Source organism: Equus caballus, chromosome 1, assembly GCF_041296265.1.
Source record: "Equus caballus isolate H_3958 breed thoroughbred chromosome 1, TB-T2T, whole genome shotgun sequence".
Taxonomy (NCBI): domain Eukaryota; kingdom Metazoa; phylum Chordata; class Mammalia; order Perissodactyla; family Equidae; genus Equus; species Equus caballus.
This window is the reverse complement of record NC_091684.1, coordinates 64,830,140-64,853,651: the sequence shown is the minus strand read 5'-3', so window position 1 is coordinate 64,853,651 and position 23,512 is coordinate 64,830,140. Positions and strand designations below refer to the sequence as shown.

The 23,512-nt window shown below is 39.4% G+C and overlaps 1 protein-coding gene across 10 annotated transcripts in view; it reads right to left on the bottom strand.

Moving 5' to 3' along the window:
• Positions 1-4,739: 4,739 nt before the first annotated feature.
• Positions 4,740-23,512, bottom strand: part of LRMDA (leucine rich melanocyte differentiation associated) — a 1,071,617-nt gene continuing 1,052,844 nt past the window's right edge. For 6 of the 10 annotated variants that reach the window (XR_011423400.1, XM_070227816.1, XM_070227785.1 and 3 more), the window contains one exon: positions 10,850-11,014. Coding sequence is in view for 7 of the 10 variants with exons in the window: in XM_070227805.1 (XP_070083906.1) it covers positions 10,935-11,014 (80 nt within the window). In the remaining 3 variants the exon portion in view is untranslated. Of the gene's footprint in view, positions 5,072-10,849; positions 11,015-23,512 lie in introns of those variants that run through there. The other 4 variants (XM_070227814.1, XR_011423402.1, XM_070227811.1 and 1 more) reach the window with 4 other exon arrangements.

Below are 23,512 nucleotides of genomic sequence, written 5' to 3'. Positions count from 1 at the left end.
ATAATTCACTGAACTCTAAACTTACAGTGAAGGCATTTATTGTTCTATTGTATGTAAGCTCTACCTCAGTAAAATTGATGAAAAGGAAGGAAGGAAGGGAGGGAGGAAGGGAGGGAAGAAAGAGGGAGGAAGGAATAAAATCACACAGCTATAGCAATTAGAATAGGGTAATAATGGCACAAAAAAAGGAAATTACACACATTTAATAAAACAGAGAGCCCAGAAATAATTCCACATATATACGCAAACTTGGCAACATCAGGGATGGCATTAACAAGGAGAAAAAAGATGAATTGGAACAATAAGTGAGCCATGTACATGAAAAGTTTCATTCTATCCCTGTGTCACACCCCCAGAGGGTAAATTCCAGACGGATCAAACACCTAAATATGCCAGACAAAATTTTACAGCTTTTACAAGAAAATATAGGATAATAACTTTATAATTTCAAGGTAGTGAAGAAATCCCTCAGCCACACCACAGCCCCAGCACCTCTCCCATATGTATATCACAAAAATTAGAAATTTGATGACATCAAAATTGTAAATATCCCCCAAAAAGACCATATACAGAGTTAATACGTAAATCAAAGAATCACAAAAGATATTTGTTAGCACATTAAAGCCAAGTTTTCACATCTAGATTATTCAAGGAGTCTTGAGTCTTCGTGTAGATTTAAGCTTTAATCATATCAGAAGTGCGAGTGCTACCAACTTACCTTAACACATCACTCTAGTCGATTTTCAAACTTTGTAAAAACTTCCTCAGCTGCTGCCTAGTGATAGGAAGAATTGCATTTATAATCTTGGCCTGAAGATCCTCCAAAGAAGGTGGCTTTGGTGAACATGCAGACAGTTTGAACATGACCCCATGAGGAAAAGTCTAATGGGAACAGAGCAGGTGACCTAGGTGGCCAAGCCAGAGGTTTCTTCCACTGAGCCATTGCCCGAGAAAGCATCTTTCAGAAACTGCTGCACCAGAATAAGTAAAAGTAAAAAATTCACTTTTCAAACCCACAAAAGTAAATAACTGGAAGAGCCATGTAAACAATTGTACTGCCAAATGATATGTCTGTAACTATGTAGCGTTTAAACTTTTAGAGTCATTAAAGCTTAAAACTTCACTAAGACTTTTGAAATACTCTGCAAAGTGAATGCCTACAAATTTCCAACTAGAATTACTTATTTTTCTTTCCCTCCACATTGTTCTATCATTGTTTTATATATATTTGAGCCTTTATCGACAGGTGCATATGCATTTATGATCTTAATATCTTTTATTTATTTTGAGGAAGATTAGCCCTGAGCTAACTACTGCCAATCCTCCTCTTTTTGCTGAGGAAGACTGGCCCTGAGCTAACATCCATGCCCATCTTCCTCTACTTTCTATGTGGGACGCCTACCACAGCACAGCTTTTGCCAAGCGGTGCCATGTCCACACCCGCGATCTGAACTGGCGAACCCCAGGCCGCCGAGAAGCAGAAAGTGCGAACTTAACTGCTGTGCCACTGGGTCATCCCTTAATGTCTTTTTGATTTAGTATTTCTCTTAGAAATATTATACCATCTGTATTAGTCAGAATTCTCCAGAGAAATAGAACCAATAGAAGAGATATATATATACGTGTGTATGTACATATATATATATATATATATATATGTTTTTGTGTGTGTGTGGCATTTATTATGAGGAACAGACTCAAGTGAGTATGGAGGTTGAGAAGCCCCATGACCTGCCACCTGCAAGTTGGAGACCAAAGAACATGCATGGTGTAATTCAGCCCAAATCCGAAGGTCTGAGAACCAGTAGAGCCAATGGTGTAAATCTGAGTCCAAGGGCGGAAGATGAGATGAAATGTCCCAGCTGAAGCAATGAGGCTGGAAAAAAGGGGCAAATTTCTCCTTCTTCTGCCTTTTGTTCTATTCATGCCCTCAACAGATTGGATGATGCCCACTCACACTGGGGAGGGAAATCTACTTTACTGAGTCCACCAGTTCAAATGCTTAATCTCATCCAGAACCACCCTCACAGAGACATCCTGAAATAATGTTTAACCTGGGCACCCCATGGCCAGTCAAGTTGACACATAAAATTAGCCATCACATCATCCATCTTTGTTCTTTAGGGAATGTTAAGTGAAAAAAAAGAAGGTGCAGGAAATTGCATATGCATCCATTTGTATAAAAAGAAGGGATTATGTGTATATATATGCACACCACTAGGTCTCCTTATGTGGAGAGAAACAGTGCTTTATAATCAGGGGGAAAAGGCAAATGTGAGGTTCATTCTTCTCATACACAGGCATTGACGAACAGCAGGCCACAAACTTTCCCAGTTTCTGCCAAACTGTGTAGAAGAGGAAAACAACTTTCATGAGAAGAACTAAAAGCCACTGGTAAATGCTTTAATAGCTAAAAGGGGAAAATGCAAAGATAAGAGAAACCATCACAGATAGAACTTAGTCTTCAGTAATGAAGCTAGCTACAAGCCACAGTTTTGTAGTTATAAATTAAACCCGGATTGAGTGTTGACAAGACTAAGGATCTTTAAATGAGTGATGTCCAAATTCCCTCCAATTTTCCCCAAGGGGTGTGACCTAGTCAGGGTTGGGATTACAGTGGCCTGAAATGGAATTTCTTACCCAAGGCAACTGGGACATCAAAGGATTGAGGAAAGCAAAGGTCTGACTAGAAGTGTCAAGACCCGAGGTAGAAGAGTCAAGCCAGGAGGAATGTCTGAAAAATTACTAAAATTAGATGAGAATGAATGGCTGAAATTAGAAGTGGCACAAAAGTCAGACATACAGCAAGGAACATAGGGTCACAGAAATAAAAACAGATGAAACACATTGGAAGCAAGAAGAGAAAGGAGGATTTCTGAGTGATTACCTAGAAAACACTGGTCTAACTTACAATTATGGATGAATCACAGAGCATGGGACACAGAATGTGGGTTTGTTGGCTTTCATGCTTTACGGATAGAATGGAACAGGTGAATATAGTGTTGTGCTGAGGCATACTGAAGGCAGAGGCAAACGGAAAAGTTTTCATTCAATATTTGATATCTTGTTCATCATAAATTTTTTGCAATAATTTTGAGTTTTTAAAGATATTGCATTAAAATTTAATTTATCTTGATTACTGAGAGTTTTGGTGTGAGCTGACAACCATACCCAAGGTGAGTGCCTCACTTGCCTCACCCTAGTTGAGCCCTGGTGAATAAACAGAAACCAGAAGAAATATTAAATCCACACCGTCTAATGATGGTGAATACATAATGTAAGAGAAAAGTCATCATGGATTATTACCAAATGAAAACACGGCACATGAAAAATACCACCCATGAAGTCCAAACAACACTAAAGCAGTAAAAAACTGAGTATATGAGACTTAACTAAAACGTGGTGACCAATTTTAGAATCCTCACTCCAGGAATGATGCAAATATCATGGTTTAGTCTGTTTCAAAGTAGTCATCTTGAGAGACTATGCCCTGATTCCAAGAATGAACCTGATCATCTAAAATAGTTTTGAAACATTTTTTTGAAAATGCCTTCAGAGTTTGCAGTTTACCATACAATTATTTACACCTGGGTAGTACTTTAATTTGCAAAGGACTTTCATATACATTCATATCTCACAAGGTCACTAAATTCTGAGTTTGGAGAAACATTGGTGATCCCCTTCTGTCTTCAATGGTGTTGGCTGTAGTTGCCTTTGGACAGTTTCCACTTCCTCCCTAACCCAGCACAGAAACTGAAGAGCTGATGGACGAGCAAAGTGAGGAGCAGAGCAGAAAGAGAACCAGGGTCTTTTAGCTCTGGTGCACCTTTCATAAGCATCCACTAAGATGGAGTTTTCCCAAATTTTCAACATAACTAATGATTGCTGACTGAAAGGCAGAAATCAGGATGTGGGATTTCCAGACTTTAATTCTTTCATTACACTATACTGTGTTCATATAAAGGCTTCAAAAATCTTAAACCATAAAATATTTTTCATTTGAAGTTAGCTTGGATTTATTTATAGTGTAGGATTTTGTTCTTTTTTTTGTTGTTGGAACTTATTCTGGGGAATGAATTGGGTCTAGAGCTACTTAATGCCATTTTTTCCTTTTGTTCACATTGAGTCTCATTTTATGAATAATTTGTAAGAGTTTTAAAGTTTGTTCCAAAAGAGAAGCTTCAAAATGTTTTGAGTAATATCTACATCACTAGAAAAATGTGAACTTACAAAGTAAGAGGATGCCCTTCATACAGATATTGCAGTGGTGAAGAACGTGGACTCTGGACATAGACAGCCTGAGTTAAAAGCCTGGAGTCCACAACTACTACCAGTATGTGACCCAGTCCACAGTACTGAGCCTTTCAGGGCCTTAGTTTCCTTACTGGGATAATAATACCCACGATTAAATTAGTCGAGACATGTAAAAAGTTTTTATAGTATTTGTGCAAGTGACAATTATCAGTACTTAATTAGATTCATAAATTCTGTGCCCTGCTTCCAACAGGAAAAATTTCATTATTTTATAGTCACCAATCAGAAGTTTTGAGAAGATCCGGACACTAAATTACAAATTTAAAATGTTAGTTCTATTCATGTTGGATAAAATACTTTACTAATGTCTGAGAAGAGTTAATGTTATAAATAATATGTCTCTGTCTTTGAAGTTCCCTTTAAACCTTGCTTTAATTGTATATATCTTATAATTATATTGGTATATAAGAATTCCAAAAAGGATTAGACTTTTTTTGAAAATTTTTAATTGAATGAAAGAGAAGAGCTTCCACTTGCACAGATACAGTCTTGGATATAGAATACCTAAGTGTGTCCACAACCAAATCCACAGCCTGCTGGCTGCGTGGGAGGTAACCGGAGAGGACGGCCCTGTGAAGCTGACACTGCATCTCAAATCCATGGAAAGTCAAGCTGCATGTCATTTTGCCATTCTGCTTCTTGAATTCTGCTTCATTTTCCTTTTCTGCTTCAGTCTTAACCCATTTTCACTGTTTCATGCTTCCACACTGTACATTGTTCTGAAACTGAATAAATAAGTTTCTTTGCTTGATCCAGGCTAAAGAAAAGGGGTAGAAATTTTTCAAATGAAAATTCCTTTCATGAAAGAGACTCACCTTGTTTAATGTGCCACAACATGTCAGTACACATAGCCTAATAGACCTCTGTGAATTGGAATCATTCTTTCATTCATACATGAAACAATTATTGAGTGGTTGCTGCATGCAACAGACCCTTTAGGCTCAGAACAGAAAAAGTCTTTCCCTTTATTTGGACAATAAATGACAAAACAAACAAACATGTAATATGTCAAGTGGTGATAAGTGCAACAGAGAAAAACAAAGCATCATAATAGACTGTGACGGGCGGGGTGGGTGCTACTTTAGATACAGTGGTCTGAGAAGGCCTCTCAAATGAGATGGCATTTTAGCAAAGACCCGAATGGCAAGTTCAAAGTCTAGGACTGCAGTACTCATTGTAGACCAGTGTGGCTGTACCTGGGTGTTAAACTCATTAAAATCTTGCTTCAAATGGAATTTATTTTATAATACCACTTAATTATTATTATTTAAACTATGATTTAATAAATATAACCTTTGTGAGTGGATAATATATATTATTTCTTACCTATTTCAAGACTCTTTAACTCAAGTAGTCTAAATATTGTGATTAAGCCCATTATAAGGCAACTTTGTCCCTCTCATCACAACTATACGAATTGAAAAGCTAGTATCTAAAGGAAATTATTCCCAGTGACTTCCAAATTCATTCTTATTTCTAAGATTGAAGGAATTATTCCAATATGGAAAAGAAAAAGTTGATTGAAAGTAATCAATGTGATAAAACATAAGCATTAATTATTTACAGAATATTCTGGATGTTAAGTCAGGTTATCCAGTTGAACTTAGATCTTATCCACACCTCCTATGAGTTGAGTTATTGTTTACTGCCTGAACAAAGGGATGGTCAAATCCTTGCCCCAGCATCTTCAGCCCCACATAGGGGCCTTCATCATTTTTCTTAACCATCTTTGCATTTGTGTCATCTTGTCGAGGACTCATCTACCTCTGAACCTAATGAATATATAAAGGCTTGTCATGAACATGAAACTATTTTCTCTCTTTGATCTTATTACCCAGACAACAAGTTTTCTCCTCATCTTTTAGCCGGTCCAGCAGCTAGGGAACTTACCTTAGGATGCTGGTTTTTTAGGCACAGGCCATAGTCATCTTTGTCCATATGTAGCCATACACATATGATCATTTATTCCCACAGTAACTTATCATCCATCTTTTCCACACTGTTATATTGTCTTGGGCAGAGAAACTTGTAAAACATTACTAAGTGATGGCACTCCTCATGTATCAAAGATGATTCCATTTTGAGGAAAAAATATTGCTAAATACACCTTAGTGCTGAATTTCAGCAAATCTTCTAATCGGCAGAAAACTGTCTTTTCCCTTCCTTTCCTATTATTCCCTCAGCTCCCTATTTATCCCTACCTACTCAGAGTGCACACTCTAATTCTGCTTCAAGCTCTGCTTCATGTTCTCCCTTGGCATAATTCCATTTATTACCACTTCTATCAACTTTACTTTAGCAACTCACCCAGAGGCACATTCCATACTTCGAATTTTCTTTTTACTTTCTTAGAAAATCTCCCTTGTCCTAGGTTGCATGTTCTCCAGGCCATATTCCATGCTACTTTAGAAAAACTAGCCTATGCTAATATGTTAATATGTACGAATAACATAGCATTACCTACCCTACCCACAAAGTGATAAACTAACCTTTAGGATTATAATTACCCAAAGGAGAATTACTAATGCTGGAAAATTTCAGGTAAACTTGTAGGAAGACAATGATTTCAGACAGGTGGCTTTGTCTTTTAATGTTCTTCAAATCCCTTAAGTGTTTGCTGATGTATTAGATATAACATACATTACTCCACTAAGGGCTAATGGTCTGTTGGTCACACAAACGAGTGACCAACATGGTTTCTGCTCTCCCTTTCCAGGTCTTGTAAACAGTAGTTTACAACATGGTATTTGGACAAGGTAGAGAGAGCAGAAACAAGTAGTGGTAACGGCCTTCTTTGGTGAAGTCTTCTTGGAAACAGAATTGGGCAAAGCAGACGGTGAAGGTCACATTGGATCAGCTGCTGTGGATGGGCAAAATGGAAGAGTCTCAATGGGCCCTGCGTGATGCATCCTAGGCGTTAGGCAGATTTGACTTAGGCTGCTCTCGTGAGTAGTAGCTACTGAACACTGTTACGGTTTTGATGAAAAGAGCCCTGTGGATTGTTTTTGATCTGCGTATTAACAAAGAATAGAAAGACAGCCAGGTTATTTCTTGAGGCAGTAAGAAAGACATTTTCCCTTGAAAATGTGTAAGAAACACTCTGCTGGAAAACACACACGCACACAGACAAAAAAAAAAACAACAACAAACAAAAAATCCTTTCATCCAGAATCTGTGGTTTGCTTTCTTTTATTCCATTGTATACATGAATATGTGAAAATGCACAACTCTCAGACATGCAGCGTGATCAAGTGACAATCGCTTATAATGTTCCTCTATTTAAAGCAACAAACAGATGGAGGGTTTATGAGCAAGGCTGGGAAAAGTAAAAGCAAATGATTGTAATAGTTGTACTTTTAATAGGGTTCCCCACAATCTAAAACATTATGTCCCAAGGAACAAATTGTTCTATAAAATTACGTTACTTAGGAAAGAGATAGTCTGTCCTGACTTTGCTGAGGCAACAGAGCACTCCAGGGTGGCCTTCTATTGCTGAAGGCTCTCTAGTCAGATCAGTGTCCTGAGAGATAGGATGCAGGGATGTTGGGCACCATGATTCCCAAAGAAAAAGCTCAGTGGAATAGGGTAAAATGCAGAAAGATCAAGCGGAGAGAAAAGGGATATGAAGTATATCTGAGCTTTGATTGAAGCTATTATGTTCTAATTCTCTACTTTGAAAAACAAGGTTTGGGAAATTCCTATGAATTTAAGATAAGCACACAACATCTCTACTTTCTCAACCAATTCAGACTGATGTCTAGCTCTAGCATAGCAAATCTTAACAAACAGCAGAACTGTAAACAATCCAACACTAATTCATTATCATTATCCCCTTTTAAGAAAAACAAAACTCTCTATAATTCTATCATTAAGATGAATATGCCATAGCAATGGCCTTTACGTAAATTATAATTAAAGCTAATCTTAATTAAAGTTATTACACCACTTTGGAAGAAAATAAACAGTCCAAAGAGAGGGAAACAATGTGGTCAATAACTCACTCCAAAAATATTTTTTGCCTCCAAAGCTTGCATTGAGGGAGACATTCCTGTGCGTGATACAAATGGTTCTGACATTAAGAAAAGTAAACAAGTAAGAAAAATAAAGATGGAAAAATTCTGTGGTCAGTTCACAAGTGCTTTTTTATTGTTTGAGGCAGGGTTAAAGCCTTTTATAAAGACAAGGATATATGTGCTGCTAGATTGGATATGACACTAGACTAGTCTAGCTGCCCTTGCATAGAACTCTGGCTGCCCATAATACGCCATGGACAAACATGTGTTGGTGCTGCTAAACAAAGAACCAAGGTGGGACCTTATGCAGCTAATTGAAAGCATTACTCCAGTGCCGTTTTGTCAATCAAGTAGAGAAAAGATACTCAGCTCTGGTTATTAATGGACTTGAGAGATAAAGGCAAACATTCAATATCCTCTAATTATTAATGGTCTTCAGGATTTTAATTTGTCTCAATAACTGATTACTAAAGGTTGCATAATCCACAAGAGTGACTCTTGTCAGCCTCAATGCAAGCCATTCAAGGACTGTGTTGACTCACTAGGCCAGAGGTCAGGTAAATGAACTAAAACCAAGAAAGTAGGTTCTTCTCGGGTATCTCAGGGATTCTGAGTCCCCAGAGACTTTTACAATAGCAACTCTCAGTCAATCGGTATTGTGGGGGATTGGAATTGGCCACCCCAAGATATTTCTCTTTGGCATGAGGATTATTTGGGGCTGGTTACTTTTAAAAACTGCAGACATGAGAGAAACTCTGGAAAGCAGAATTCACTTACCCTTTGTTAAGAGATATTTACATTTGTAAAACAAATCTCTATCTCTAAAGGTGTCTCCCTCTCTGTACCAGGAAGAAGAGGGGGATGACCTTATCCTCTAAAAACTCTTAACAATGCAGAAGGCAAGGACTCAAATCTGCACAATAACTTTAGTCTTGTTTACTGTGCTTTTCTGGTAATCTCCCATAACTGACTCCCCCCACCCGCAACATCCTCTTTTGTCTTTAGCTGAGGAGGATATTTAAGGTGAGAGCTTCCGCCATCTTGGTGAGTTGCTCAGTTTGCCTGAGTCACTCCCAGGTATACATGTTATAAAGCTTTGTTTAATTTTCTCCTGTTATTCTGTCTCATGTGAATTTAATTCATTGTCTTGTCAGAAGGACCCAGAGTGGATAAAGGAAATGTCTTCTTCCCCTCCAGTAGCTATAATTTGGAAGGATTCTCTTTCAGGTTTTGCTGTTCTCAAACTAAACTAACACTGGGAGACCCAAGACAATGAACACATAGTCCAACTAAAAGAAGCAAAAATAAATGCTACTGTGTCAAGAACAATTAGCCTTTCAAATATCTTCTAGAGTGATTTTACTGGTATGTCTGTTTAAATTAAATGAAATTTTATCCAGCCAACTAGTGTGATCAAGCTTATTTTCCTTAGAACATTAGCATTGGAATGCAGCCAAAGACACATAAAGACACCACCAACTCACAAGCTACAGATATCATTTCTGAGAGCTCCCAAAAAAGATACGAAATTCAAAGAGTTTGTGCTTTCTATTAAAAACTGTTTGGTCTGATGGGTGTTTTCTACAGCCTTTGCTTTCTTTTTTAGCTTTCTGACCTGTCACTCTATCTTTCATCATCTCACTATTTTTAAGTAGCACCCAAAGGAGCAAGGCAGCTGCAAACACAAATATGGCCACGGATGTAGCTGGAAGTGTGTGTGGTTAAAAATAAATAAATAAATTAATTAATTAATTGATTGATTAATTAATAATAGCCCCTGGTGCAACCAGAACCTGGTGATGGGAAAGATGCCTGACACTGTCTAGTATTCAGGGCAAGAAGCAGAGTTAGAAATGAACAAGACAAGATAAAGTTCATGCTTGTGTAGTCAGGGATTTAGGGAAAGCTATTTACTCCAATACAGGAATTGTAACAACATGAAGCCGACCATAAATGTATGACCTAGCTGAAAACTTATACGTCTGTTCTCTGAAAAGCTGCAAACTGAAATGTGTTGCCCATGATAAAGATGCTAAAAGATGGTGGCACAGGGGATGCTAGGGGGAGGGGAAGGAGTATGCAGAATATAAGAGATTAAGATTTAAGAGGAATAAGGGAGAGTGGCTTTCCTCTAAACTGTGACTATTTCACTAAAAATAAACCCACAGCACAATGGTATCAGAGGGATCTCTACTCAATAGGCAAGCTTAAGACACAATCCCTCTCACTTGACTACAGCCACTGAGCATGCTCAGGGAGGCCCCAGGTGTGACCTCTGCTCCCCTGTGAGCAGTGGAGGGGCCAGGCAATCTATCATGGTGTTCATCCTGTCAGCCCTGGTGCTTTGCCGCCGCTGTCTGTCACCCTGGTGGATGAGACCTGCTTAAGGGCAATCATGTCAATCTCTATGTGACCACTCAGTCTAAGGCAGAAGGATGATCTTGACAGGGCTGGCAAAGTCAGCAGAAGGTACCAAATGCTGAAGTCATAGCCTTCCCACAGAGATGCAATTTGGGCCATTGTTTTTTTCTTTAGCTTTTTCTTTATTTTTACTTTCTCTTTTTCTTTTATTCTCACAACATGGGCTAAGGCATACAGAACTTGCCTTCAGAGCTGGTCATCTCGGATAAACCTGTTGCCCTCTGAGTTTTTCCCATAGTAAATATAGCGACACTTCCCCAGGACACCTGCAAATAAAAGGAAACACATCATTACAGGTGGTACACTTAGTATAGCAAGGAAACATAGGTTCTGCAAAGCAGAAATGCCACACAATCACAGACGCAATGGGTGGCAGCAAATGGATTAAGCCCCAGAAGCGAAGAACCCTATTTTCTTGTCCTCAGAGTTGACATTCAAATAGAATGTTACCACAGCACAGGCTCCTAGGAATAACATATTTCCTGCAGGATTTCTCTTGCACATTTTAGAGACTTTTCTAGTTTGGCCAATTACTCCTCAAAATAAAGTATAACCCTCTCCTCTCTTGAGGTTCTCTTAGTAGAATTTCTAAAAATGGAAAATTAGAGTTTAAAGATGGTCTTAGCCCAAGCAAAAGATGTAGAACAATATTCCCAGAATGTATTTTCAAGTCCTTTATCTTGAATCAATATTGTTAACTTCCAGAGAGAAGCTTTCAAATCCCAGGAGGCGTCAAGCACATACTGGTTGATTAGGGAAGAGTGGTGGTGTTAACAAAATGCCACATAGAAAGTAACAAGAGCCTCTGACAGTAAATGGCTTCTTCTTATAGGCATCCTAAACTCTATTCTCAGGTTGGAATGCATTTGATTTTCATCTTCAGTTTTATTTTAAATAATTTTGTGGCTCCATATAGAGCTTTCCTCTCATTCAAGGAGATTGTAAGAAGGCTTAACTATGAAAAATATCCCCAGAATAGAGTCAAACCTTTTAATCAGCTCAATATTTATCCTAAATATCCATAAGAAATCACCTGCCATAGTTACTTTGAAAGTTTGTAGGATTATTAAGCAAAAATAAGTTTTTCCAAGAAAATATTTATAGCTACAATTTGCTTTTTACTACCTTGTTTTCTCTTCTAGTTTTAGAAAAACAAACTTCAAATTCAGCTTCACAGAGTTGTCTTATTACTAATAGCACTTGAGTCTCTGAAGTATTCATAACCAGAGGGGGAAAAAAAAAGCATTGTCCATAAAACATTAATTCATGAGTCACAGATCTGTCTGTAAAAATACCTACTTATATGCATTACTTTTTTCCATCAGTTTGATAGCGTGAAACCACCAATCGCCAACCATTGTTCATTTGGGATAAAGCAGCCCTGGAAATTATCCTGGTTCTTCACATCAGAAGGACTAAATAGTAAATATTTTTATGATCGTACAAACGATGTTTCTCTACTACAGAACCTTAAACCTTATTCTTAAATAAGGATTAAAATGACTCTCAGAAACTTTTAAGGACAGGGCAGATGCTCCCTGGTTTGAATGGCTTGGGACAAAGTTTGGAATTGCTGGGATCATAGAATCTCTGAGAGTTGGCAGTAGGGAGAAGATGACATCACTCCACGGCCTCAAAACTGGTCTTGGGCTTGCTCTCATTACTTCTATTCCCTGCCATGTTCCATGAGCAAGTGTGCTATGGACCATTCTTCTCCCTTGGCTGTGCTTTCTCCTCAGCCACCTATCCCCAATTTCTGCTTTTCAGTATTGATCTGGTGCCCGGAAACACTGAGGTAGGATGAAACCTTTCTGTGGCCCTTCTTGGGGCCTAAATTATTCTTTTGGCTGTTGGCACTGAGCTGTTTTTTTTTTCTTTTTCTTTTATTGTGCTGGGTTATATAGCACCTGGGGTTGTATTAATATTGTCACTCATGCCAGGAACCAGTCTGTGGGCTTAGCTGGTCAGGCTCCATTCCAGGAAGAGCATCCCCTACAGGCCTGGGTGGGAATGTCTCAGATGTTTCTGAAAATCTACAAAGAGCATCCTTAAACATAATTGATTCAAATAAACCCTCAAGAATCTGGAAGGATGAGTCTGAGGGATGTTAATTTCTTTTTACAGCACTAGGACAGCATAAATTTTTACTTAAAAAAATGGATAGGGCTGTCAGATATCATAAAGAACACAATCTTTCTTTTGAGGAAAAAGAATGGAAGGCAGACATACACACACACACACACAGACACCCACAAGTCACCAGCAAGTGCATTCTCTCCAATCAACTCTCCAGTGCCTTCATGGACTGAATTTCTTTCTCTACTCTCTCTCCATGGTAAACTTCAACTCTGGATCTCACCTAGATGCCACCTGGACAGCAAGTGTCATCCTGGAAACAGGCTGGATACTCCTGAGACATGGGCTATAATGTGGAGGGAGGTGAAGTGATCTGAGCCACAATCCCCAGGCCTGCTTTCTAGTCAGCACTGATAAAAGTCCTTTTTAAGGCCTGCCCTGTTCCTTTGGGCCTGAATGCAAGAATGTTGATAGACATCCTGGTGAGAGAGGGCTGTTTGATGAATGCAGGAAACTGGTGAGGTGTCAGAGCTTAGAAAATGAGGCAAGGACATGAGGTATTAATATTGTCAATGATCTCTTGATGGGAAAACAGATACTGCACTAACCGTCAGATTTAAATAGACATCAAGTACATTAATGACAAAAGGGCAGACTTCAAACAAAGGGTCTGTGTGGCAGGGAGCAGAGCTAGTCTCTGTGCTGGCAATAACCTGATCTGAAAAGACTCTGTCAGGGCTAGAGACAGGCCCAGGATTGTGTGCAGTGACAGAAAACAGAGATGCTGACAGAGACACCAGTGCCATATTATGCCAAAGATATTCTAACACTGTCTGCTGCTCTAACGAAAGCTGACATCAGTCCCTATCACTTGGAGTCTTCTCTGCCTGCTCCTGCAGAACAGTTCTCCCCAGACATCACGACAAAACTCACTGCCCTGGTGAAGTTCCTGCGGCCCCGTTCTGTCCAAGTGCCGGAGTCAAGGGGCCTAGGGATAACTTCAGTCAGTCTAAATTTGGACTTCGCAGGAGGAGTGCACTCACCCCCCCCCACCCCCCCATATCTCGCTACTCGAGGTGATCAGAGCGCCAACGTGTAAGGAGCTGTCACCTTGAATAAAATCCTTAAAGGGAAGGTACTCAGTCCGTGGGCTGCTCCAGGAAGGCGCAGGGACGGCCTGGCAGCCAAAAATGAAATCCAGCTGCTGGTGCTCCCCTGGGGAGAAAGGTGGTCTGGCTAGTGACAGTTAAGATCGCCTGAAATCTTTGAACTCGAACCACCTACAAATGCTTAAATTAAGCAAGTGTTATCTCTGTTGGGACTCCCACCAGAGCTCACAGCTGGGAAGTGATTACCCCTCAAATGGGAATTTTATGTTAAATAAATAAATAAATAAATAACATTAACAAGGAAGGGGGAAAAAAAGCACTATCCCATGTGTGGCCATAGGATTTTATCAGGTTATTGGTAAAATAATAGTTTCTGCTTATAAATTAAGCGAGGTGGCAGTGTGTTTTTCTCTCCCCTGACCCCCCATAGCCCTCCGTCTCCCATCATGGCAACTGCCATAAACTGTGAAAATTACAGGGGGAACAGTTTGCTTGCAAAGAACATTTTGACGGGGAGCCTCTCCAAGGCTGGAATTTGAGAATCCGCTGGTTGTGACTCGGTAGGTGGTGGTTTCTGCATTACATCTGCAATGCAAGTTCACTTGTTTGCATCTCCTCAAACTATAACATCTTGGGACTGGAGGGGGAACAACACATTCAATGGCACATGTAGTGTTTTCATTAAAATATCTGGCTTTGGCCATAATAAATGGAGCAAGTTTGCTATGCATCAGGCTGATGTGTAGCTGTCTGTGTGGGGGTTTCTTTTCAGGGGTCCTGAAAAAAATGACAGCATGCTGTCCCCTCGGGAATCCTCTCCTACCAAATGAGATTCCTAATTTTTCTTAAGTAGCCAGCTCTCTCATCACCACAAGCTCTTAAAACTTTAATTATGAAAAAAATGTATTCAGAAGGATCTGTTTTAAAGAGATCCTTTATCTTTTAAATGTTTCTCTGGAATGGATGTTCTAATTATGCAGGTTAAGTTATGACCTTGGGGCTGCCTGAGGGAGTGGAAATCAGCCTCTTTTCTTGGATGCAAGGCTGTGATGGCAGGGACAGTACCAGAGACCTCCCTGGGGGAGAACCTCGAGTGTCCTGAGAAGGAAGTCCTTGTACATTCATGCAGAGCCCAGCAAAGGCCCCAGGACTCCTGGATCTCTGGATATCCTCGCATTTCAACTGTCTACTTAATAAGGGGAGGTGGGGGAAGATCTGTGTTTAAACCTAGCTCTGCTGCTAACAGTTACGTGACCATGGCCCTTTCCCTCGCTGTGCTGGTTTCCCCATTTGTAAAATGAGGGCAAGGGGCCAGATAATCTCAGAGGTTCATTTTAGTTCTGAAATAGATAATTTAGTATTTTTGAATGTTTCTTTTGAAGATAAAGATGTCAGGTCCAATATTGCCTGATGCAGGAGGCAAATCCAATGGTCAGTTAATCAAAAATTTGATTTGGACTAAGTCAGCTCTTGAAACGCATCCAGCCCATTTTCATATAATATATAGAAGGAGAGCTCTGCTGGACCTCAAAATCCCAAAAGAAAGAACTACCACTAACTTTCCTGCAATCTGTATTTCATACTTAGAGCTGGGAAGTACTTACAACTAACTAGCCTAAGTCCCACTAGCTTTGACATAAGCTCAAGTCTCATAACTCCATATTCAATAGAACTAAAGACTAGATATCAGAATAAGTGATCTGTCATTAATAGTTTAGTTGTGAAATAATAATCTTTATGCAAATACAAAAGCTTATTTGATGATGGAGTATTGGTTAGACCAATAAATTCATATTTGTAACATAGAGAAATTATCAATTTTTCATCATTATTAATGTTAATCGTAATCATCATTTTAAATTATTGTAATTTTAAATGCTATTATCACAAATGTTTGTAAGTGTAGCTGTGTAATGACAAACAGACTTTAATCTGTTTGCGATCACTAACAGCTTAAAATTAGTGCTACAAAAAACAGAAGGACAGAGGGCTCCTTGGAGAACTTCTGTTCTCCAGTCTGTATGAGTAAAGGAAGGAACTAGACTCTTCATGGCCTCTGAAAACAGTGATGACAGTGTTGTGAAGTGGTGGATGGGCCCAGCGACAGAGAGAGAAAGGGTACCAGGAGATTCTTTCTGGTGCATTCCAGAAGGTTCTAGAACTAAGCTTCTATGTGACACTATATATAACCACTAACATACTTGTTAACATACATGTTAACATGTCACACCTATAATACTCTCCCTCCTCCCCAATTTCTAGTACTCAGTGCCTAAAACAGTACTTACTACAGAGGAGAGATTCAATGAATATTTGTCAAATAGATAAATTAATACCATTAAATTATGATCTAGACACAATTTAAACAGAGTACACAAAGTAAGGAATTTCAATTGTTGAACATTCATACTTTAACCTCTGTTAAGACTACAGATATTTGAAACACTGTAAAATATATACTGATTAAATATTTGCCTAATTAAAGAAGAGGGCAAATTATCAAAGGCAACAGCCTCAATTCCTAAACACTGGTGTTGTTTTTATGCTGAACACTTTTCTCCCACGAAGTCAAAGCAATCACAACGTCTGGTTGGAAAGAGAGAAGTGAACTGAATGTTATCATCCAGCCTTAAGAGCTGTAAACATCACACACAGGAAAGGACATTCCCCAGAAAGCACATTCCTCGGTCTTTGTTGTGTGTAGGCTGTGAGTAAGCTGGGAACTGGACAGGAATAAACACACATGTTTTATGATCTTGAGAAGTGGCTGGAGCAATACCCCGAGGTCAGCCTGTGTGATGTGCTATCAGCTCTGCTGTGGCTATCACACAGGATTTAGCAGAGCCTGCAGAATTACAGCTCCTGGCAAACATCCTCCTTCAGTGTAAGCTACTTAAATACTAAGGCAAAAGGAAAAGGAGAGAGGTTTGAAAAGGTCTTCAAGGAAGGGGTTGCTTGGGAGCAGTTTTTGTGGAAGGAGGACCAAGTCCATCTTCTGTGCCAGATGTATTTTTCCTCTGTCTGCAGGTCCATCTGAGAAGCGTCAGGTTGGAAACGAAATGAGGAAATGCTCTCCACCTGACCCAGGGGAGGGTAGAGAAGGCAAAGAAGAAAGCAAGACTCCCTTCCCAAACCAGCTGAGTGTGATTTCAGGCAAGAGTGTCAGTTTATAATCTGCATCTTGGGCTTGCTAATCGCCAAAATAACTGTAAGGGCTCTTGCTTCTTCTCCATGGACCAGGGGGCATGCTGTCCTTGCTAAATACTGCAGTGACCACCTCAAACAGCTGTCCAAGGGATGTTTTCTAGTGTTTCAACTGAGCACACTCTTGAACACTTCTCCTTCGTTATACAAAACAACCCCAAGAGGGATATTCTGGCCCTGCTATGCTGACCCTGATATTTGCAATGGTGGACATCTGAATTTGGCTGTTTTCACCCCAAAGATGCTTTGACTTCAGGCTTATGAACATAAACATATAAACCAGCCTGGTAATTTTTCTTTGCAAAAGCATTAATTATTCAGAGCTAACTTCATTTAGCCAATTTAATTCCTTGATTTTCAAATTCAAAGTTAAACCATATTCTATTTTTAACATTTTAATTTCTATTTTATTGAATTTATTTCCACTGAGATCACTTCTTTCCCATGTAATTTTTACTTTAATGTTAAATTCCTCATCAGCTTTTGCCAAACATCAACTTTCACTGATTATATCTTCTAACTCTCTTTGAGTCATTTATTTTTACAAAGTCACATTTCCTTGAGTAAAATTTCGCAGATCCAAATTGTAACAGGAAGACTTGTGTCCTCTGTTAAAGTTTAGTCAATGCATTTTTATTGTGTAGTTTTAGTTCATTCCAATTTTATTTTGTTTTCATTATTTCTACCAAAGCTAATTCCTCTCCATGAATTTGTGGAGTTTTCAATATACCAACAAGATACAAATTTTCAGTTAGTTTTTCATCCATAATAAATTGCATTGTGTGCAGGTTTAGTTGCTGTCAGTTTCATTTCAGATTGATTATTTCTACCAGCAACATTTATTTAAGTTAAAGTGAATGATAGTTTTTATTCATTTTTTAGCACAAAAAGTATGCAAGGCAAAGGTAAATACTCTGAATGCACAATAGGATACAAGTCGTGGGGTTATGATATGCTGCTTTCTACCAACCACCAGTCAAAAAAACCCAGCATAGGCCACCTAATCAAGGGTTAAGACACATCCATATCCTGAAAGAAAACCAACACAAATGCCAGGCAACAGATTCCTTTGAGAAGAGAGCATTCGGCCCCAGTGCTCAGGCTCCTCCGGTGAGGCCTGATGGAAGGCTAAACTTTCCATGGAGAGAGAACAGATGATACCGCCTGCTTAGATAAAGACTCGGCCTTGTCAAGCCTCACGCATGTGTTTGTGAAGGAGAAAAAGCTGGGGAAGGAAACCAGTCAGCAAGGAGAGGATATTGGCAAAATCTGGCCTGAAGGTGATAGGGACACGAGGCTGAGAAGCCAGCCGCCCAGCCTAGGGGAGGCTGCACAAATGGTCACATGAGTGGGCAGACAAACTGATGTGTGACAAGTCAGAGCCTGTGGAAAATGCACTCTGGGTTCCCAGGGCACCTGAAATGAGGCCTGTCATTTTAAAACAAGAGAAGGAGGTGGGAAAGAGAGGAGAGAGAAAAAATGTAGGGCCAGATTTTCCCTCACATCATCTGTCAACGGGAAATGTAAAAGCCGGTCCAAGTCACAGAAATCACTGCCCCCTTAGTAGTGAGTTCCACTGTCCCATGTAGAGCCCCTGCATGCGGATTGCAGATGCCGTGGCCCTACCCAAACCTGACCGGGCCAGTCATAGTCCTCACCACATCGAGGAAATATTAGGCTGACAGATTGAAAAGCTATCTAGCAGCAAATGTTTCCATCATGTGAATCCTGGAAAGGAAACAGTCAATATGCTTTTCCTCACATGTCAATGCTTTTTAAATTTTTTTGTATTGAGGGTCATGTGGGTAGGCAGAGAATGGTGGGGAAGAACCCCAGGTCTGAGGGTGGTCTCACTTGCTCCCTTTTTTGAACATCGTTAATATGATTGGCTCTTACCTCTGCACATGCCGTATTTCAATCACACAGGAACACACACATGTCAGAGATCAAATGCCCTAGTAAATATTTCCCTGTTCCAACAACACCCACCCCCAACAACAACAGCAAAACCACTGCTAAATCTTGACTAGTTTAGATGACTATCCAAATTTTAGTTTTTCTTCTCAGGTTAAAATTTTTGTGCCAGTTTAAAATGAAGGCAGAAACATTGTTTACTCTGACTTCCTAAACAATGATTTATTTATGTATTCCTATAATGATACTTTCCTATTTTGCTGCACTTCCTAGTACACTGAAACACAGAATAGAAAACTTTTCTTTGAAAGTGTTTCTTTAACTGTATCGAAGAATTCTCACCAGGGCAGAATTTGAAGATCTTCATTTTAGGTAAAGTCCACCATTTAATAGAGGAGGAAAATGGCATTCAAAGTGGCATCCCCAATGTCACAGGACTAGCCCAGACACCCAGACAACTCTACCTTAATAGTCCAGATGTCCCTGAATTATAGGACTCTGCCTAGAGGAGAACTTCAAGGATCACCAAACATCTGACTTAGCCTCACTCTTACCCACTTTTCCATTGGGAGAAACTTGAATTTCCAAGGTCAGCGAGCTCTGAGTATGTTTCTCTCTCCTCCATCTCTGTATTCTACATAGGGTTTAATGGATTTGAGGTGGGCTAGATTCCAAAGTGCATGCCAAGATGGGATGCAAATCAGTTAAGATTTGTGAAGTTCCCTTCAGTGAAGCTAACTGATGGATGTCACATCAACCAGACTGTCAGTCAAAATGGATAGCGGTCAAGTGGTATGGCTTCATTTTTCTTCCTCAGTTTTTGACTGAGGAACTCAGAACTATTTCAGACAGGAAAGAGAAAAGAAAAAAAGAAAAAGTTCACCCTTTCAGTCCCTCCACCATCCCCACCGTTCTCTCTTCATTCATCTTTTCCACCTTCCAGCTGGAGGGAGTATTGCCACTAGAGGGCAGCATGAATTTAGGAAAAACAGCAGCTTTCTTTTTTTTTAAAAAAAAATAAACGATGGCAACTATTCAGGGAGGGCCATTAAAGCCACACTGTGCTTTTGGTCACCAATTATAGGTTCCGTAATGATCAATATGTCATGTTTGCTCAATCTGTGCTAAAGGCTTTCTGGGGCTGGGGCTACCAGACGACCCCCTTTAGGACTTTTCTGGCCTCCATTTCAAGGATCAGGGACTGATTTTCTTTACCAGGAATTGCTCTAATTAATCTTCCAGGCTCAGGGGTTGGGGATTTTTGCATATCACCTGCATAAATTTAAAGAAGCATGAAAACTAATAAACAAACATAGATTCCTGCATTGCTTAGAAAAAGATCATTTTTATTGTGCAAGACCAAAAAGAAATATGCCACCCAACGCGAGTTACCAATCATCATCTGATAGTCAAAAAAACAAAAAACAGAGAAGTAAAATAAAATAAAAACTGGATCAATGAAATATACAAAAGGTATGTGTACTCTCCATCCATGCAAATCACAGACACCTCTTTTTAAGGCCCTCCCTGCCCCAAACCTACCCAGCCCTTGTCTTCTCTTTTAGAGTACCTGGCCTAGATAAATCAGAAAAGAGAGGTAGTAGCTGCTCAAAATAAAAATAATAATAAAGCCAGCTTCTGTTCCATCATCATTTGGTCACCATAATTGGTCTCTGGCACATGGGCCAGTGATTATCTTCATGCTGGGAACAACAAATGACAACCTCCATTTTGGAGAAGAGAGGTTCTCATGGGTTTCTAGGGATTTCAAGCATATCATTATTTTTCAAAACAGCGCTAAAGGTGTGACATTCCAGTGAACGGCATTTTAAATGAGAATTTTCGAGAATTAAAATAAATGAGTGGACTCAATCAGAGAAAGGAATGAACAAAAATTGGAATTACGGGACTCAGGGAAACCAGAGCTGAGTCCAGGTGGGGCTCTCCATTTCAGCTGAGAGACTTCTCAAGTAGTCAGTAAAGCAAGTAAAGAAAGGCTCTCACATGCTTTCTTCCCTTATACTTTCTTTCCTAATATAACAGTCATGTGATTGACTAGCCACTAGGGTAATGTTGGGTTCCAGTTAATTAATTAAATTATCTCATTAACTCATGGTTTCCTAGAAATCTTTTTGAGTTTTCTCTTGCCTATGAAACACTATGTGAAACTAAAGTCAATTTCACTGTCTTACAAGGTACATCATAGTGACCACAATGAGTATTTCTTTGAGTGTTTATAGTGAGGATGATACAGTTCACAAGTTTAGCTGGGTTGGGAAGATTGCTCATTGAACATTTCTCAAGGTCTTAGGATCTCCTTTTTATAAGAGCATGAAGAGTACAGAGATGACAGCGTTTCATCCACGCTTCAGGAGGCCTAGGACATAGTAGGTACTCAATAGATTGTTTCTTATTGTGGAACAAATGATCAGATCTCAGGAGACTCCTTCTGAACCCCAGTGTCTGCTACACATTGCTGAACATTTACAGGTAGAGGCATTGCGCGGGTTGTCCGCAGGACAGTGGTTCTCCAACTTGCCCATCATCAGAATCTCCTGGATGGCTTGTTGAAAGATTGCTGAGCACCATCCCCAGAGTCTCTCATTTAGTGGGTCTGAGCTGGAGCCAAGAATTTGCATTTTTGCTAGTTCCCATGTGACAGTGATGCTGCTGATTATGGGACCACACTTTAAGAAACACTGTTCCAGGACAACCTAAAAGGGCTCCCTTTTTAAAAATAAAACGCTTGACATTAGCTTTTATTTTTGTAAAATAAAGACCACTCAAATTCAGAGATAAAACATCAGCTTGACTGAGGGATTTAGTGTATTGCTGAGTTTTAGTAAATGGAGGTCTCACTGTCTCCCCAATAGCAGTTTGAAAACAAATGGTGCCTAAAATAAAACAATAATATAACGTTGCTCCAGTCCTTTAATATAAAACAAAAAACATGAAAGTGATGTGCAGATTATATTAACAGAAGAAAATAGATTTTTGGATAGGTAAAATGGAACTGGACCTGCAAACCATAATTTATGAAGTATAAGAAAAAATAATCTTGCAGAAAAAATTTCCCAGAAAGTCTTTAGCCTCTCTCTAAAATGACAGAATCTTCTATGAACAAATCTGAGCAGTAGGGGCTTGAATGGGAATTTTGGCTTTACTCTCAAGCAGAAATTTGCTTTTAGGTTTCAGATCTGTTCCTATTAGAAAGCTCACATCAGAAGTGGGGAAAGCATCCACAGTTCTGTCTGGTTCTTCAGGCTAAAATTTGTCAAGAGAGTCATTGAAAATAAAGACAAGTTGCTTTTTTTTTTTTTTTAATTCTTCAAACTGCAAACAAGAGCCTCTCAAATACTAAGTAGATTCAGTAACAAGTGGGTTTGTCATAAATTCAAACCCTGCAAGGATTGGGGAAAAGACCTTCCTTTCTTCGGCCCATTAATCCAGCGTCCATCTGCACTTCATTAGAATCCAAACTAATTTTTCCTGTAAGATATTATTATAATCTTTCCTAATTCCAGGACACTTTAAATTGCTTTCTCCAAAAGGCAAACAAAAGGGATCTGCTGATATACGATCTAACTGAAAGAAGTTTGCAATACAAGAAATAACCAAAACTATATTGTTGCAGAAAGCACAGCATAATTCTTGGGCACTAGCAAATCTCACTGTGAAATGCCAAAATATTTTCATCATTTCCTGATCTACAATTCCCCATCCTCTAACCTGCTTTGACAAAAACCCATATCAATATATACTAATGCTAATGAAACAAACTATAGGTTAAGTAACAATTAATAGTAGAAAGCAGTTTATAAGAGCAATTTGAACCCTCTTGTACATTTTTGGTTTTGCCAAAGATAAAGATAACTAAATAGTAGAAGAGCATACAGTCATGCACTCTATGATGTTTGCACAATGATGAAATTGCCTAACGATGCATTTCTCAGAATGCATCCCTGTCATTAAGCAACACATGACTGTATTATAAGGGCCTTCATTAGGGTCAGGCTCATTAAAACTTAGTGAAGGCACCGGAGTCTCTCCAGCAATATGAAGAAGGGTGTACTTTTTGCCTATCAATGGAATGGCATGGGTCAGAGAGACATTGCTGACAGTGGGTGGTACCAGGTGTTATCTGTCTCTGGAACATACTACTTTGATGGCTTGGGATACCACCCCTTTTATTTGACTGGCTTGAATTTCTCAGGATTCACCCTGTGGTGAGCTAACATGCCTCCATATTGAAAAAAAAATTGCACAAGGGCCAATGTGAGCCTCATACCAAACGGAATACATCTGGCTCTGACAGTTTGATGCCTAGCTCTGAGCCACATTCGGCAACACAGATTAACAGTGTAGACATTGCCCATGCTGAGCAGGAAGTAATAATGTGCTACCTGCTACTTGACCAAAATCTCATTATAAGCCATTACGGTAATTGAGGGCCAAGACTCT